This window comes from Elgaria multicarinata, chromosome 23, assembly GCF_023053635.1.
Source record: "Elgaria multicarinata webbii isolate HBS135686 ecotype San Diego chromosome 23, rElgMul1.1.pri, whole genome shotgun sequence".
Taxonomy (NCBI): Eukaryota; Metazoa; Chordata; class Lepidosauria; order Squamata; family Anguidae; genus Elgaria; species Elgaria multicarinata.
Genome location: NC_086193.1, coordinates 11,194,988 through 11,212,351, shown reverse-complemented (window position 1 = coordinate 11,212,351; position 17,364 = coordinate 11,194,988). Strand labels below are relative to the sequence as shown.

The window sequence follows — 17,364 nt, the reverse complement described above, 5'->3', positions numbered from 1 at the left end:
CTGGTTCCATTGCCGCACCGCTCTAACAGTCAGGAAGTTTTTCCTGATGTCCAGCCAGAATCTGGCTTCCTGTCACTTGAGCCCATTCTTCCGTGTCCTGCACTCTGGGAGGATGGAGAACAGATCCTGGTCCTCCTCTGTGGGACAACCTTTCAAGTATTGACTACAGATTTATGCTGTATCATTCCTGCATGGAGCAGGGGGTTGGACTTGATGGCCTTAGAGGCCCTTTCCAACTCTACTATTCTATAATTCTGTGACCTCCGTTTGGACTGGCTCTGGGCCAGGCACTGCAGCTTATTGACGACAGACCAGTGGAAACGTACTGGCCTTGGCAAGCGTGAGCAGAAATAAACAGGACAAAGAAATGTTACTTCTGCTGCCGCGAAATTGCTGAGGTTAGGGAATTCCAAGCCCAGGCTCTGAACTGTCGCATTCCAGACTGAAAGCAAAGCGCACTTGGTGCAGGCAGGGAGATAAATTAAGGATTTTCTCACTGCCCCCCCCCCCCACATGCACGGGTGAAAATTGGTTTTGTTGAAGGGGATTGTGTGGAGAGTTTTGGTGGGGGAAGTCTTTCTCTCCTTCCCCCCCAAAAGAAACCCGGGGGTTACAGATGGAAGGAGGGGAACATTTTATCCCAAGAACAGAAAGAATAGAACATACATAAGAACCGAAGAGCCCTATCAGACCGAGGGTCCATCTAGTCCAGCACTCTGTCCACACAGGGGCCGACCAGCTCTCAGCCCAGGACATGGTGCAACAGCACCCTCCCACCCATGTTCCCCAGCAACTGGTGCACACAGGCTTACAGCCTCGGATATTGGAGGTAGCACATAACTATCAGGGCTAGTAGCCATAGATAACCTCCTCCTCCAGGAATATATTCAACCCCATTTGAAAGCCATCCAAATGGGTGGCCACCACTACATCTTGTGGCAGTGAGTTCCATAGTTTAACTCTGTACTGTGTAAAGAACTCCTTCCTTTGATCTGTCCTAAATCTCCCACCCATCAGCTCCATGGGATGACCCCTTTGGGTTCTAATATTATGGGAGAGGGAGAAAAACGTCTCCCTGTCCACCTTCTCCACCCCATGCCTCATTTTGTCCACCTCCATCCTGTCTCCCCTCAGCCTCCTTTTCTCCAAGCTAAACAATCCCAGCTGTTGTCACCTTCCCTCCAGCCCCCTGGATCATTTGAGTTGCCCTTTTCTGCACTTTTTCTAGCTCTACAATACCTTTTTTGAGATGTGGCGACCAGAACTGTCTACGGTATTCCAAGTGTGGCCACACTGCCAATTTCTTTCAGGGCAAGTATGATACTGACAAGGTGTTGTTGTTTATTTATTTATTTATTTATTTATTACATTTTTATACCGCCCAATAGCCGAAGCTCTCTGGGCGGTTCACAAAACCGTCCAGAGTTGTTTCTGTGCCTTTCCTAGTGACTGAACAAAAACACACAGGTCCCTTGCAGAACTTAATATATATTGTAGAAAAGAAGCAAAATTATCGTTGTTTGCAAACATGGGCATAAACAAATCGGGCAGAATTGGTATTGGCCCTGCACCCCAAATGACAAAGGAAGTCAGTCTTTCCCTCGCACAGACATCTAATCCAATGTCCCAATCGCCTATCAAGCATCTCAGTCCGTTGCCTTGCATATACAACGGAAGTGTTGGGTTACTATTTCGACTAAGAATTGTCTTCTCAGCAGCTTACTTTTCCGGCAGGCCTATCCAGATCAATGTAAAATCATGATTTTTAAAGATGTATTGATTCCTGTTCTAATGTTGTTCCCCGCCTCGATCCAAAGGGAGAGGCGGGTAAGAAATAAATTTATTATTATTATTATTATTATTATTACTTGTTTTAATTCCGTAATTCTATACTATGAAAACTGATATAAGAAATTCCTAATAAGACCAAGCACTGAGTCGTCGGCGTCTTCCTTTTTCCTCCTCCTCCTTCCATCTATCGAGCTCAGCGATACTACAAGCGAGAAGGATCTTGGAATTGTTGTAGATCACAAGCTGAATATGAGCCAACAGTGTGATGCGGCTGCAAAAAAAGCAAATGCTATTTTGGGCTGCATTAATAGAAGTAGAGCTTCCAAATCACGCGAGGTACAGATTCCCCTCTATCCGGCCCTGGTTAGGCCTCATCTAGAGTATTGCGTCCAGTTCTGGGATCCACAATCCAAGAAGGACGCAGACAAGAGGAGGGCAACCAGGATGATCAGGGGTCTGGAAACAAAGCCCTATGAAGAGAGACTGAAAGAACTGGGCAGGTTTAGCCTGGAGAAGAGGAGATTGAGAGGAGACATGATCGCACTCTTCAAGGACTTGCAAAGTTGTCACACAGAGGAGGGCCAGGATCCCTCCTCGACCATCCCAGAGTGCAGGACACAGAATAAGGGGCTCAAGTTACAGGAAGCCAGATTCCGGCTGGACATCAGAAAAAACGTCCTGATGGTTAGAGCAGTACAACGGAACCCATGACCTAGGGAGGTTGTGGGCTCTCCCACACTAGAGTCCTTCAAGAGGCAGCTGGACTGCCAGGGATGCTTCAAGGTGGATTCCTGCATTGAGCAGGGGGTTGGACTAGATGGCTTTAGAGGACCCTTCCAACTCTACTGTTCTATGATTCTAAGGACAGATTTGGCCCACCAGGCTAAAGTAAAACACCCCTGCCCAACTAGAAGTCCTTCTAAGATATGTTGGATTGCAACACCCTCATGCCCAGCTGACTGGGTGTGATGGGAATTGCAGCCCACACACTATCTGGAGAGCACTGGGTCGGGGAAAGCGAAATGAAACCCAGCAACGTCTGACTTCGGAAAGAGCCTCGTTCACGCTAGCATGGTGTCACGGTTTAAGTGCCGGAGACCTGGGTTCGAGTCCACCCTTGGGCCCTGAAGCTGGGTGACTTTGGGCCAGTCGCTGACTCTCAGCCTAACCTCCCTCACAGGGCTGTTGTGCGGATAAAAGAGGAGGCTCATGTCCGCTGCCTTGGGAGGGGGAAAGGGCGGGATATAAATGGAATGATAAAAAAAAAATGCCCTAGACTGGTTGTTGGGGTCTCCCCCGAATAGGAAGCGGGGGGGGGAAAACAAGATTCCAGGGACCCCCCCCCAAGAAAGGCCACGGGGGAGGGATCAGTTATCTAAGGCCAGAGGAAGCGCCCCCCACATTCCATCCCCCCTGGGAAGGAGTTGGGGAGAGGGACCCCGATGTCTCCAAGGGCGCGCACCGGGCGCCTTTCTAGCGCGCTCGGGGAGAGCAGGGGGGGCCTCGGGGGGGCCCAGGGGGGTCTCGGGGCCCCATGGGGGGGCAATCCACCTGCCGCGTCTAGAAAGGGGGCTCCTGGGAAGGAGGGGGCAGGAGAGTCGCCCCCTCGCGCAGCTGCGCCCCCTCGACGGCTGCGCCAAAGCGCACGGCGCTCGCTCGCTCGCCCGCCGCCCGGGAGCACGTGGCCGGGCGAGGGGCGGGCGAGCGAGCGAGCGAGCTGCTGCTGCTGCTGCGGGAGGCCGAGTGGAAAATTTCTCCGGAGGGGCGGAGCCGTCGAGCGGTTGCCGCTTAAGCGCCGGCCGCGGGGGCGCAGCGGGCGAGACGCGGCGGGCGCGCTCGGAGACGGAGAGACGCCGGCACGGAGCCGGGTGCGCCGCGGCTGCCCCCTCCCCAGCTGCCCCCACCCCCCTCCTTGCCAGCCCTTTGTCCTTCCCGGCGCCCCCCCCCACTCCCCGCCCTTCCAACCCGGCCAGAGGGGGAGGGATTTGCCTTTGGAGAAGGGGTGGGGGGCGCAGGACACCTGGGTTCCTTCTCCCAGGTCGGGGGCGGAAGGAGGAGCGAATATCCTTAACCCGGGAGGCCGGGGTGGGTGCAGCTCGGACGCCTGGGTTCCCACCTCCCTACCTCTGTTCGGAGCTGTGGTTTCCGTCCCTGCCGCTTCCAAGTCCACCCAGGTGCCCTCTCCCCCCTGTCCCATTTCCTTTTGAACCCTGTACCCGGCCCCAATCCCTGACTTGGGACACAGGAAAGCTCAGCACCCCGCCCCCACCGCAGGAAACACGTTGGGTCTCTGTATGAGTTGCTGCCCGGCGCTTTCCCTCCTCCCTGGCGAGAGCCTCTCCTAGGACTGAGCGGAGGGCGTCAAGCCCACCGCCCTCGCCGCGAATTGCCAGCCCGCTGCGGCCTGCGTGCGTCCAGAGACACGCCGGCACCCCTCCTTCCCGTGGGAAGTAAAGCGTGAACGGGCTGGCTTGAATTTAAAAAAGAGGGGCGCCTTTTCCGAATTAGAAGGAAGGCCTTTTCGGTGCTGCCCCCCCCCCCCCCTGAATTTTGGCTCACCCTCCCCCAACATTGGCGTTGGGTCAAAACTCTACTCCCGGGCATTTGGCAGCCTATGAGAAGGTTTTCAACACTCCTGGGGTTTTCTTTAATGGTGGTTTGTCATCCTTTTCATTTGTCGGCATTTTTCCCTCTTCTGTTTCCTCTTGTATTTTTCAGGTCCGGATCCTTTGCGAGCTGCTTTGGCTGCTGGCGGAAATGTAACCGGCGAATGAATGAAAGTCAGCCCATGCTGTCTCTCACGTTACTCCTTCCTGCTTCCTTTCCCCGTCCAGAGTGAACGCCATGGCTTTGCCGTTCGTGGTGGAGAGCCCGGATGTCCAATACACACCGGATTTTATCGAGGCCAAGTATTCGTACAGCGCCGTGCAGGTCACGGAGGAGGGTGGCGTCACCAAGGTAAGGGTCACGGCGCGGGCGCTGTGCGGATCTTGGAAGGTTTGAGGAGAGGGACGCATCGCCGTTGCGAAAACCTGAGCTGGCCAGCCGAGAGCTTTCTCCGGCTCTGCTGCCATTATTGAGAAACTCTTCTTGAGCGTTGCGGTGGGATCCGAACCAAAACACGAGTTCTTGGGGTTACAGCGGGCAGCTTGGTGAAAATGGCAGGATGCCAACTTTTTGGACATCCCAGGTGACGTCAGATGTCGCCCAGAGCCATTGAAGCCTAAATTGAGTGCCATAAAAATCCAGGAGCTTACGTCGGCTGGCCTTCCACACAATTTTTATTTTTCATTTATTACGTATTATATTTTGTTATATTCGGTAGTATACAGATGCCACAAATAAAGCAATAGCGTGGTGACCTCCAGGTATATTGGACTACAACTCCCATCATTTCCCAGCCAGCATGCGGGGAGCTAAACCATGTGCCCAAGGCACATTCTACGCTTCCTATGGACGCCCACGGAACTTTAGGCTGCCCTGGCAGTTGTGCGAGTGGTGTCAGCGGTGGGATTTCCTTGGCACGGTGGGGAGAAGATTTGAGGGGGATTTAAAGGGGGGCAGGCAGGAGGAAAGCTGCCAAGCGACCCACTGGGTCCCCGAGCCCGTTGGTTTGGTTGCTGTTAGCATCACCTTAACTCTGCCCAAGGGGGGACGAAAATCAAAGTGGATTTGAGTGGGCCAATTCCATCCTGGACATGGGAAGTCCAGCTGAGCGTTTCTGTCCGTGCGAGCCCCCCAGCTCCTAACCTCATAATGTTGTGGTGGTGGTGGTGGGGTGTTTCTACAGGTCACGCCATCCTCCACCAACCTCACCTTTCGCACGGAGAGGCGGGTTCCCAAGCTGGGAGTGATGCTCGTGGGCTGGGGCGGGAACAACGGCACCACGGTGACCGCTGCCGTCTTGGCCAATCGGCTGGGCCTCTCCTGGACGACCAAGACGGGCCAAAAGGTGAGCGAGTCTGTGGGTCTGTCTGGGTCCGTTTCACGAGACAAGGGGCTAAAACGGCAAGCGAGTCAACCATTTCATTGTCCCAGCTAGGGAGAAATCCGCCGTGGGTTTAAATGGGCTCTAGTTTCTTTGACTCCAACTTGCAGGTTCTGCAGCTTTTCCCAAGCCCCCCTGGATTTGTGGGTAATAAATAAACTTCAAGAGTGGAGATTTATGCAATACCTGCGCGTTTGTGCTGGCGTTTGTTCACAAAGGCGTAAAAGCGCGTTCGCAAAGGAATACAATTATTTTTTAAAAAAGTTCTGGTTTTGTCAATGAGCGGACGACAGAATGGAAGACGCCTGGCTCCTGCCTTTTATATACCGCTTTCATACCACTTTCATCGTACCATACCCTGCTTGGTACAGATTAGGCCTGAGCGTCTCCGCACCAGAGATTTGTATAAAGGCAGTACGATACTGGCAGTTTGATTCAACTGGGCATGTTGAGCCTGGAGAAGATTGAGGGGAGACATGAGAGCACTCTTCAAATACTTGAAAGGTTGTCACACAAAGGAGGGCCAGGATCGCTTCTCCATCATCCCGGAGTGCAGGACACGGAATAATGGGCTCAAGTGACAGGAAGCCAGATTCCAGTTGGACATCAAGAAAAACTTCCTGACTGTTAGAGCAGTATGACAATGGAACCAGTGACCTAGGGAGGTTGTGGGCTCTCCCACCCTAGAGGCCTTCAAGAGGCAGCTGGACAACCCTCTGTCAGGGAAGCTTTAGAGTGGATTCCTGCACTGAGCAGGGGGTTGGACTGGATGGCCTTAAAGGCCCCTTCCAACTCTACTATTCTATGATTCTCAGTTCCTGTCCTCATCACACCTCGCACGGGGTCCGCGGATGCTGTGATCCCTGCAAAGGGGCCCGGGGCGGAGCTGTCTTTCATCCCCCATGCCAAATCTCTGCCCTTCTGCCCCACAGCACGCCAACTACTATGGGTCCCTCTTGCAAGCCTCCACCGTTTGTCTGGGCAGCGGAGCCGCGGGCGACGTCTACATCCCGTTCTGCAATTTGCTCCCAATGGTCGACCCGAACAACATTGTCTTTGATGGTAGGTACTTCCCAGCACGGCCAGCAACTGTTTTTTTGTGAACCGCCCAGAGAGCTCCGGATATTTGGCGGTATAGAAATGTAATAAATAAAATAAAATAAATAAACTGGGGCTCAGTTGTGGGGGAGTCCTCCAACTTCGTGTCTTCTAGATGTTTTGGACTACGACTCCTATCATTCCCATGGTGATGGGGTGAGGAGTTCTTGGCCAAAGCATTTGGTAGGTTCGGAACGTGCTTTTGAAGCCACGGATGTCGTCTTAGACGTCTTTTTTTTCCTAACGTCTCTTCTTTGCTTCCTGTGCCAGGCTGGGACATTTCTTCCCTGAACTTAGCCGAAGCCATGCGCAGGGCTGAAGTTTTGGACTGGCCGTTGCAGGAGCAACTCTGGCCGTACATGGAAGGCCTGAAGCCCCGGCCTTCCATTTATGTCCCTGAGTTCATCGCAGCCAACCAGGAAGAGCGGGCCGACAATGTCTTGACAGGGTCCAAAGCCGAGCAGGTATTTACAACCTGGACCTGATGTGCAAAGTCCCCGACATTCGCAGCCCTGAAAGTGAGGCCGGTAGTGTTATCGGAAGCAGTGAAAGACAGACACAGAGGCAGGGCGAGGCTTGCTGAATGCTACGAGGGGATTGCAGGCTGCCCAGTTCGCGTCCTTTTCTCTAAAACAAGGCGCTTTGTTCTAGCTGTAAAGCGTGCCCCAAAGGTGCTCGGTGTCCGTGATGTACCCCCCAAAAACAAATTTGTCCACGGAACATTTTTGGGCTTGAAATATATGGACGGAACCCCATATATGGGGGGTGGGAGAGAGAATGGTCTGGGGAAATTTGGAGCAAAATGAGGGAAATTGAGCCTGTTTACATACCGGAAAATTGCCGCACGTAATGGTCAAAAGCGCATCTGGTTTTTTAAAATTTACGGTTTTTAAAAGTGAGGGTTTTTTTGGGGGGGGGATGTTTGGTATTTTATAAGTAATGAAGGGAAATCCTGCTAGGAGGACAACTGAAAATTAAAACCACAAAACCATCGCAAAACAGCCATGTAATACGCAAAAAAGACATTGTTTATCGTGTCCTTCCTGCGTACAAAAATTGGGAGGACATTTTAAAAACAAAATACTGGGAATATCCTGCCCTAAAGCTGAAAACTCATTTTTAAGGGGTGGAGGAACAATGGTAATTTCTGCAAATTAGACCTTTTTCCCCCACCGGGTCACTAGATTTGCGCAAATAATGTCATCTTTTTTAGAACATATATTTTGTCAGCAGTCTTGCGCAAGTGCGCATGATTGCAAGTCCGCCCATCCGCTCCAGATTCCCCTCTTCTCAATATCCTTGTCAGTTCCATCCTCTCCACATGCTACTTCCTTTAGTGCCATAGTCCCTACCTGTCAAAGGACTGGTCAATTTCTGGTCAGTTCCTCCCACCAGGATCTGAAGTTTTCCTTCCCTGATTCTCTCTCTCTCTCTCTCCCTTCTCAAACTGGCCACACGCCACCCTGAAGGTAGCTCAGATCCGTCAGGACATCCGAGACTTCAAGAACTCCAGCGGGGTGGACAAGGTGATTGTCCTCTGGACAGCCAACACGGAGCGCTTTTGCGACGTGCGACCTGGCGTCAATGACACCGCCGAGAACTTGCTCCAAGCCGTTGAGGTGAGACGCCGAGGGGCCCTGCTCTTATACACACACACACACCCCGACATTTCCAAAGTGGGCTTCCGTCTCGCCGATATTAGGGAAGTTTTGTTGCGTGAGTAACGATTCGGCGCTGGGCACATCGATGCCATGAATCTAAACCGGTTTCAAACTGGTTCAGGGCTGCTGGCGCTCCCAACCTTCACACATCGGCACCAAAAATCTAAACCGGTTTCAAACCGGTTCAGGGCTGCTGGTGGTCCCACACTGGAAATCTAAACTGGTTTCAAACTGGTTCAGGGTTGCTGGCGCTCCCAGACTGCGCGTATTGGCGCCACAAATCTAAACTAGTTTCAAACCTGTTCAGCGCTGCTGGCGCTCCCAACCTGCGCACGTCGGTGCCGCAAATCTAAACCGGTTTCAAACTGGCTCAGGACTGCTAACAGTCCCGAAGGGACAAGTGGCCGTTCTGCAAAGGAGACAGTCTTTTCCCGAAAGAATTCTCCGCGTCTCTGGAAAATTGTTTCCCAGAGCGCTTCGGGAAATCAACCCCGCTTTGAAACCAGTTTGTAACTTGCCGCGCCAATGCGCTCTCTGTTTCACCGCCTTTCGTTCTTCTTCTTAGGCTCCCCCTGTCTTCCTACCTGACGTTCTCCAGGGGTGTTGAACTACAAACCCCATCATCCCCCAGGCAGCAGGGCCAGTGGCCAGGCATGCTGGGAGTCAGAGTCTAAAACAGCCGGCGCCTCTGAGCCTTTGGTGGTTTCTTTCGGGGTTGTTTTTTTAATAAGATGGAAAGGCCCCCCCTGAGTTCCAGTGACTGGCAGGAGGCCCTTTTGGCTAAATTAGGCTGGCGTTTCTGGCCCCGGAACGCAGCCCCCGAGGCCTCGCCCATAACAGAATGCGGCCCTCGAAAAAGCTTCCACACCTCTGCTTTAGACAGATGACGCCCCGAGTCCTTTGGCACAGGAGGGGACGCCCGAGGGGGAGGTCAGCCTCTCCTTGCTAGCGCTCCCCGCCATCTCGGCCTCTCTTTCTCCGCCTTCCCCCAGCGCGGCCTGGAGGTGTCCCCTTCCACCCTCTTCGCCGTGGCCAGCGTCCTCGAGGGCTGCGCCTACATCAACGGCTCCCCCCAGAACACCTTCGTGCCCGGGGCCGTCGAGCTGGCTGTCCAGCGGGGGGTCTTCATCGCCGGCGACGATTTCAAGTCGGGCCAGACGAAGCTCAAGTCGGTGCTGGTGGACTTCCTCATCAGCTCCGGCATTAAGGTTAGATTTTTATTTATTTATTCATTGCTTTAAGATCTCGCCTTTTTTCCTCCTCAAGCAACCCAAGGTGACGTGCATAATCCTCCTCGCCATTTTATCCTCACAACAACAACCCTGCGAGGTAGCTTGGGCTGAGAGTCTGTGACGGGGCCAACGCCACCCGGTGCGTTTCCACGGCCGTTTTTGCGGCCTCCCCAGTGCCCTGCCACTGTGCCGCAGTTTAATAATCAAAGCACTGAGGTCCGCTGCCGAAATCCAGAGGCAAATGGGGGTGTTCTATAGCCAAACAGCCTCTGCCTTTCTAGCTGCTGCGCGCCGAAATTCAGCGGCTGTGTTCACTTTTAGAAGGAGTCCTTTTTTCCTTTCGCTTCCACCAAATTTCAGTGGGGCAGCGGACAGTGGGGAAAGCGTGCCTCACCGACCCCTGGACATTGCTCGGCCCCGAAATAAAAGGAAGACGTTTTGCACACCCCTAATTTCCTCTCCGCTGGTCGGAATCTCAGCAGCTCCGTCCATAAGAACATACGAAGAGCCCTGATGCTGGATCAGAGCGAGGGTCCATCTAGTCCAGCACTCTGTTCCCACAGTGGCCGACCAGCCATCGGCCAGGGACCAACAAGCAGGACATGGTGCAACAGCACCCTCCCGCCCATGTTCCCCAGCAACTGGGACACACAGGCTTATTGCCTCGAATACTGGAGGTAGCATACAACCATCAGTGCTAGTAGCCCTGGATCGCCTCCGCCTCCAGGAATTGATCCAACCCCCTTTTGAAGCCATCCAGATTGGTGGCCATCACTACATCTTGTGGCAGTGAGTTCCGTAATTTAACTCTGTGCTGTGTGAAGAAGGACTTCCTTTTATTTGTCCTGGATCTCGCACCAATCAGTTCCATGGGATGACCCCATCAGCTTCTAGTATTTTGAGAGAAGGAGAAAAATGCCTCCCTGTCCACATCAGGCATACGACCTTCTTGGTTGCTGTAGTATTTTGCAATTCCGACTGTGGGTTAACGCGAGATCCGGAATAATAACCTTTTACGGGTGCAAACCTCTGCATGTACCAACACACAAAAAGTCCTACAATTCCCAGCCATTTTAAGCATGTGTAGGACAGCACCCCGAGGGGCCACGTTCTTTCTGCTGCGATGTATTAACTGAGCTCCCCTTCTGGAAATGGTGACCAGCACCTGATACCCCATGTCGGAAATTGTAGGACTTCCCCTCCCCCCCCCGTCTAAACGTGCAGAGGGTTGCCCGCTTAGAGCTCCTACGAATTTCACGTGCCACAAATCGCAAGTTCGTCGCCAGGCGACCCTTTTGCACAGCTGACGGTCTTGCAGTAGCGACGCTTGGCGGTGTGGGAGGGGGGCGATGTGGTAGAGCTCTGAATGCAGGCAGGCGTGTGGGTCTGGGCCGCTATTTTCAAGCCGGCAAAATTCAGAGCCGTCTGAAGATCTCGCGAAGGAGCGGCAGGGATTTGGGAAGCGGGGTGAATCGAGATGTCGACCACTGGCCAGGGGAGTTTCTGGGCTGCGCTCTTCTCAAGGTCTCTGGGCGGGAGGGGTGTAGGGGTCACTCGGCTTGACCTTGAGGGCGGCAGACCTAGCGCAACTTGTTCCAAAGGGCAGCTCTCCTGCCCCCAAAGGAGCCTGCGTGTGTCTCCGTGTGTGCTTGTGCGTGCCTGGGCCTGTGTGCAGTGAATCCGCAGCCCCCCTCTTCTGCCCCGCTGCTTCACCACAACTCCAACTTTCCCCGGAAACCCTTATGGACTAGAGGCTTTGGGTCTGTGTGTGCGTTTGAAATAACACCCGCTGACGGCTCTCCTTCTCCCCCTCCGTAGCCGGTCTCCATCGTCAGCTATAATCACCTGGGCAACAATGACGGGCTGAACCTCTCCGCGGCGGCCCAGTTCCGCTCCAAGGAGATCTCCAAGAGCAACGTGGTGGACGACATGGTGCAGTCAAACCCCGTGCTGTACGGGCCGGGGGAACATCCGGACCACTGCGTGAGTGAGAGGCAGCAGGGTGGGAAGTGGGGTGTAGGGTTAGAGCTGGGGCCCTTCCCTTATTTGTGGGTGGAGAAATAGGGGAACAATTTCTCCCAAATTCTCCAGGGGGAGAAGAAGTTCCCCAATCGTTTCTCACGGTTAGGGCTCACCCTTGGCAAGGGTTGTAGCTTTCTCCTTTTTTGTGGCGGAAAGGGGTCTGTTACTGCAAGTGGCAGCTGTAGCAACTTCATTGGCAGCCTGGTGCCCGTTGTACATCCTCCACAATGTCCCGTTCCGAGGCACTGTGGAGGAAGAGGGGAGGGGGCCACCATGTAAAATGAACTGAAGTGTGGGCAGCCAAGGGGGCTGCATGCTGCCAGAGAGATTATCATACAATAAAAGGCAGGACATATAAAATGAACTGAAGTGTGGGAAGCCAAGGAGGCTGCATGCTGCCAGAGAGATTATCATACAATAGAAGACAGGACATATACAATTAATTGGAGTGTGGGAAGCCAAGGAGGCTGCATGCTGCCAGAGAGATTATCATACAATAAAAGGCAGGACATATAAAATGAACTGAAGTGTGGGAAGCCAAGGAGGCTGCATGCTGCCAGAGAGATTATCATACAATAAAAGACAGGACATATACAATTAATTGGAGTGTGGGAAGCCAAGGAGGCTGCATGCTGCCAGAGAGATTATCATACAATAAAAGACAGGACATATACAATTAATTGGAGTGTGGGAAGCCAAGGAGGCTGCATGCTGCCAGAGAGATTATCATACAATAAAAGACAGGACATATAAAATGAACTGAAGTGTGGAAAGCCAAGGAGGCTGCATGCTGCCAGAGAGATTATCATACAATAAAAGACAGGACATATACAATTAATTGGAATGTGGGTTGCTAAGGAGGCTGCATGCTGCCAGAGAATCATAGAATAGTAGAGTTGGAAGGGGCCTACAAGGCCATCGAGTCCAACCCCCTGCTCAGTGCAGGAATCCACCCTAAAGCATCCCTGACAGATGGTTGTCCAGCTGCCTCTTGAATGCCTCTCGTGTGGGAGAGCCCACCACCTCCCTAGGTCACTGGTTCCATTGTCGTACTACTCTAACAGTCAGGAAGTTTTTCCTGATGTCCAGCCAGAACCATAATACAATAAAAGACAGGACATATACAGTTAATTGGAGTGTGGGAAGCCAAGGAGGCTGCATGCTGTAAGAGAGATCATTGTACAATGAAGGACAGGACACTCACGCCCACTCCTCGGCCCCTCATAAGTAAGGTAAACACAAGAACTTTAAATCCAGCCCATGAGCTTTTCTTCTCCTTTGAATTCAAGCATTTTTAAAATAATAATAATAATAATCAAATTGAATGAGAATGCGCACACCACACACACACCCAAAAAATGTGGAAGAAATTTTTGGCGTAGCATTATTCGGGGTGCGTTTGTCTACCGAGCTCTGGGCTGGGGAGCAGCTTCTCTTTCCGCTGCCAAGAACTGGGTTGCTTACCCGTGGCATATTCTCAGACACCGCCGCCTTCTCTCTGGACAGGTGGTGATCAAATATGTTCCCTACGTGGGAGACAGCAAGCGGGCACTGGACGAATACACCTCCGAGATCGCCTTGGGAGGCACCAACACCATTGTCATTCACAACATGTGTGAGGTGGGTCGGGAACCGCGAAGTGGAAGCGATGGAGGCACGATTCGGAGGCCCTCTGTGTTTTGGACTTCAACTCCCACAAGCCCCTGCTAGTGGGGTCATTGGTCAGGAATGCTGGGTTTCAAGTTGAAAGGAAGGAAAGGAACCTCTCGTGCAAGCACTGAGTCATTGCTGACTCTTGGAGGGACGCCAGGTTTCGCTGACGTTTTCTTGGCAGGCCTTATAGCGGGGTGGTTTGCTGTTGCCTTCCCCGGCCATATACTTTCTAGCTACCCCGGAGCCCATATCATGGGATGGGATCCTATGTGTGGGTTTTTTTTTACTTGATATATAATTATGTAATAAATAAATTAATAATAAAAATAAATTTCTTACCCGCCTCTCCGATTGGATCGAGGCGGGGAACAACAGCAAGCATAAAATACATAAAATACTAATTAAAAACATAGTATACACTGTTAAAAAAACATCCTAAAAGCATCCTAAAATTCCTCTGGATAGGCCTGCCGGAAGAGATCCGTCTTGATAGCTTTCTTGAATGCTAAAAGATTGTCAAGCGGACGCGTCTCCTCCGTCAGGCCATTTTCCACAGTCTGGGAGCAGCAGAAGAGAAGGTCCTCTGGGTATTTTATTTATATTTTTATTTAGTTATATTTGTTATTTTAGTTTTGCTTTATATTTTATTCATATTTCCATTTACTTGTATGTCAACTCTCCCCACGGCCTGAGTTCGATCCCAGCGGAAGCTGGTTTCAGGCAGCCGGCTCGGGTTGACTCAGCCTTTCATCCTCCCGAGGTTGGTAAAATGAGTACCCAGTTAGCTGGGGGAAAGGGAATAACGGCCGGGGAAGGCAACGGCAAACCACCCCGCTATAAGGCCTGCCAAGAAAACGTCAGCGAAAGCTGGCGTCCCTCCAAGAGTGAGTAATGACTCAGTGCTTGCACGAGAGGTTCCTTTACTTTTCCCATTTGCTTTTAGTTTGATTTAAATTTTTATTTTTATATTTATATTTACTTTGTGGTTTTAGTTTTTAGTTTTAATTTATATTTATGTTCCTTTATATTTTGTTTATTTTTAATGAATTAATTAAATGTGTGTACCACCCAGCGAACCATAAATACCGCAATGGAAATGTATCAAAAAAATAAAACGTTGAAGATAATAAAGAGCCAGGAGTGAAGTTAGGAGTTCATTGAGATTTCCGAAATGTAGGCAAACGGGTGCGAATTCTGGCCCCTGGGGAGAAGGGTGGCGCAGAACGGCCTTCGCCCAAAATCACGGCTCGCTTTCTTCCATAGGATTCCTTGCTGGCGTCTCCCATCATTTTGGACTTGGTGATTCTAGCTGAGCTTTGCCAACGGATCCGGGTGAGGATAGAAGGAGAGGAACAACTTGAGCCCCTTCACAGCGTCCTGTCTCTGCTGAGCTTCCTCTGTAAGGCTCCACTCGTCCCCGAAGGCGCCCCGGTGGTCAATGCGCTCTTTCGCCAACGGGCCGCTATCGAGAACCTGTTCAGGTAACTGCTGCCATTTTGATAACTGACGTTTGGCCATCACGGCTTGGTTTTGTGGATCTGCAGCAACTGCCGTAAACGCTCTATGACCTGGTTCACAGGACACGGTAAACTTGAGTGTGGGTTGTTGCGTTGCGTAAACTAAACCGCACCAACAAACCATGATTTGGGAACCACAAACAACCCAGAGTTCATAACCCAATTTTTTTGTGAACCGCCCAGAGCTTCGGCTATTGGGCGGTATAAAAATGTAATAAATAAATAAATAAATAACCCAGCAACGAACCGTGGATTCTCCTAAAAGGTTGTTAGTTAACAAGCCATGGTTTATTGGCACAGCTGGGTTCACACCATGCAACAACCCACGATTCAACGACAGCCCACACTCAACCCATACTGTGGCTTGTGGTGTTGTGTGAACCCTGCCTTTCTGCTACTCCGCTTTAACAAACTGGTCTGTTTTGGCAAACTCTTGTGCTGTTTGCACAGAATAATTCTGTGTCAGGGTTGGGGCAGGGGACGTACTCCCAAACTCTTTCCCTGCATGAATCTGGATATCAAAAAGTCCCGGGGCTTTGACCTTGAGAGCCCTGATACCGTTTTTTACATCTGCTTTCACCCAAACGTGACTCTTTGGGGTGAGCTGGGCAGTCTCTTAAAACGGAGTAACAGACACAGTTTTCTTGTGCTCACATGACGCAGAAGTCTGACCTGGAATAGGTATAAGTTGTCCTGTGTATTATTTCGTAACCCTGTGGGGTTTTTTTAGCGTTTATTTAGCTGAGTTTTGGGGGTCTCGCAGAGCGGCATCTTTTGAGGACGCTCTGTCAAGCTGTGGGGCCCTTCTCCCCGTTGTGTACAGCTCCCCTGGGGCGGGGTTTCTCCCAATTCCCACCCCCTGTTCTGATAACCCCTCTCTCAAACCCACTAGACCTGAACCCCCAACTCCCAAATGTTATGTCGCTTGGCCTTAGTCTCCCAACCCTTCGGATGTCTTGACCTACTGATGAGAGATGTAGCCCCAACACATCCGGAGGGTGCCGGGTTGAGGGACGGCTCAACTAGGACGACAACAACTGATGTTAAGGGCTCCAGCTCCCATCATCCCTGACTGTACTGACTGAGGCCGATGGGATTTCCCCCCCCCCTCCCCAGTCTTAACTGGCCTTCTCCAATCAGGTGCCCTTCAGATGCATCGGACTTCAACTCCCATCAGCCTCAGCTAGCATGGTCAGGGATGATGGGAGTTGGAGTCTGACACACCTGGCTGGGAAATGCGGTCTCAATTCTTCATTCAAAAAACTGGGTTGCACTCCGTGAAACAACTTGCGTTTCTTTTCGGTGACCTCGCTCCCCTGCCCCTCCGATTTCACGGGGGTCGCTCCCACTTCGGTATTCCGATCCCGAGAGCAACTTCTTTCCCCACACACAACTTTGCAGCCCTCGATTCTTTTCAGTCGCCTTCCCTGCTGAGCTCGTAGACATTGACTTGGATGGAATCCTCTCTTCTCCCAGCTCCGGAGGGTCAGGGGACCCTCAGCCTCCCCGTGCAGGAATGGGCTTCCAAACCCACCCACCCCGATCACGCACTTTTTGGGGTTCTCTTCCACAGGGCCTGCGTGGGGCTCCCGCCCCAGAACCACATGCAGCTGGAGTACAAGACGCAGCGGCCGTGGGGTTGCGCAAAGCGGCTCTGCCCACCCCCTAGCGTGGCTGCTCCCAAGAAGGCACCCCCCCACCTGAACGGTTTTATGTGCCCTGGCGCAGAAAGCAACGGCCACCCCGCCGCCCAGAGCCACTTAGCCAGCCTGCAGAATTAGAAGCCACCGCTGCACGGTAGCCAGACCACTGACGGCTCGGACTGTGCATTACCTGCTCTTCCGTTTGTTGTTTTTGTATCGGGTTCTTGCAGTTTGGGGAGGGGGGGTTTCATGCCCTCGAGACAAGGGCGCCTCACCCCCTTTTCCTTGCGCCCCGAAACTTCCCTCGAAAGCTGTGAACGTTCTGTTGAGTTTGAAATAATAAAACCTAGCTCTGATCCATCCTCGTACACGTGCATTTTGTATCGGGCCAGTGCAGCCGTTTCAAGACAGGGACGGTAAAGTTTTTTTTTTTTATATCCATTTAGGGCGCCCAAATAAATATGTAAAAGGCACGGGGGCCACGTCTCTTCGTCTGAGCCCCCATCCGACACGCCAAAGCTGCTGTATTACCTCCTTTCTCCGTGGGGCTCTCCGCTTCTTGAACAGCAGGTCAAATAATAATAAACCCATCAGTTTAGGGATCAAACAGGGCAGTTGTTGGCAGAGGATACTGGGCACTGTAGTCAACACAGCCGGAGGGCACCTGGTCAGGGAAGGCTGAAACAAGAGAAGCCTGGTTTATCTGCCTTGCCCGTTGGACCCAGCTAGGTCTGACCCAGCCAGGGTCCAGTTCGGCTT

At 52.1% G+C, this 17,364-nt stretch overlaps 1 protein-coding gene across 3 annotated transcripts; it reads left to right on the top strand.

The window, feature by feature from the left end:
* The first annotated feature begins 3,619 nt into the window (after positions 1–3,619).
* ISYNA1 (inositol-3-phosphate synthase 1) lies at positions 3,620–16,963 on the top strand. 3 transcript variants are annotated; one of them, XM_063147277.1, is made up of 11 exons: positions 3,620–3,659; positions 4,510–4,749; positions 5,582–5,743; positions 6,712–6,841; positions 7,148–7,341; positions 8,347–8,496; positions 9,531–9,746; positions 11,589–11,753; positions 13,299–13,412; positions 14,709–14,926; positions 16,536–16,963. In XM_063147277.1, the coding sequence occupies exons 2-11, from the start codon at positions 4,636–4,638 to the stop codon at positions 16,741–16,743; spliced, it is 1,671 nt and encodes a 556-aa protein (XP_063003347.1). In that variant the 5' UTR covers positions 3,620–3,659; positions 4,510–4,635; the 3' UTR covers positions 16,744–16,963. The 3 variants fall into 3 exon arrangements, with proteins under 3 accessions (XP_063003347.1, XP_063003348.1, XP_063003346.1); XM_063147278.1 differs by having other exon boundaries at positions 3,627–3,659; positions 4,626–4,749; XM_063147276.1 differs by lacking the exon at positions 3,620–3,659 and adding an exon at positions 3,795–3,965.
* The last annotated feature ends 401 nt before the right edge of the window (positions 16,964–17,364 follow it).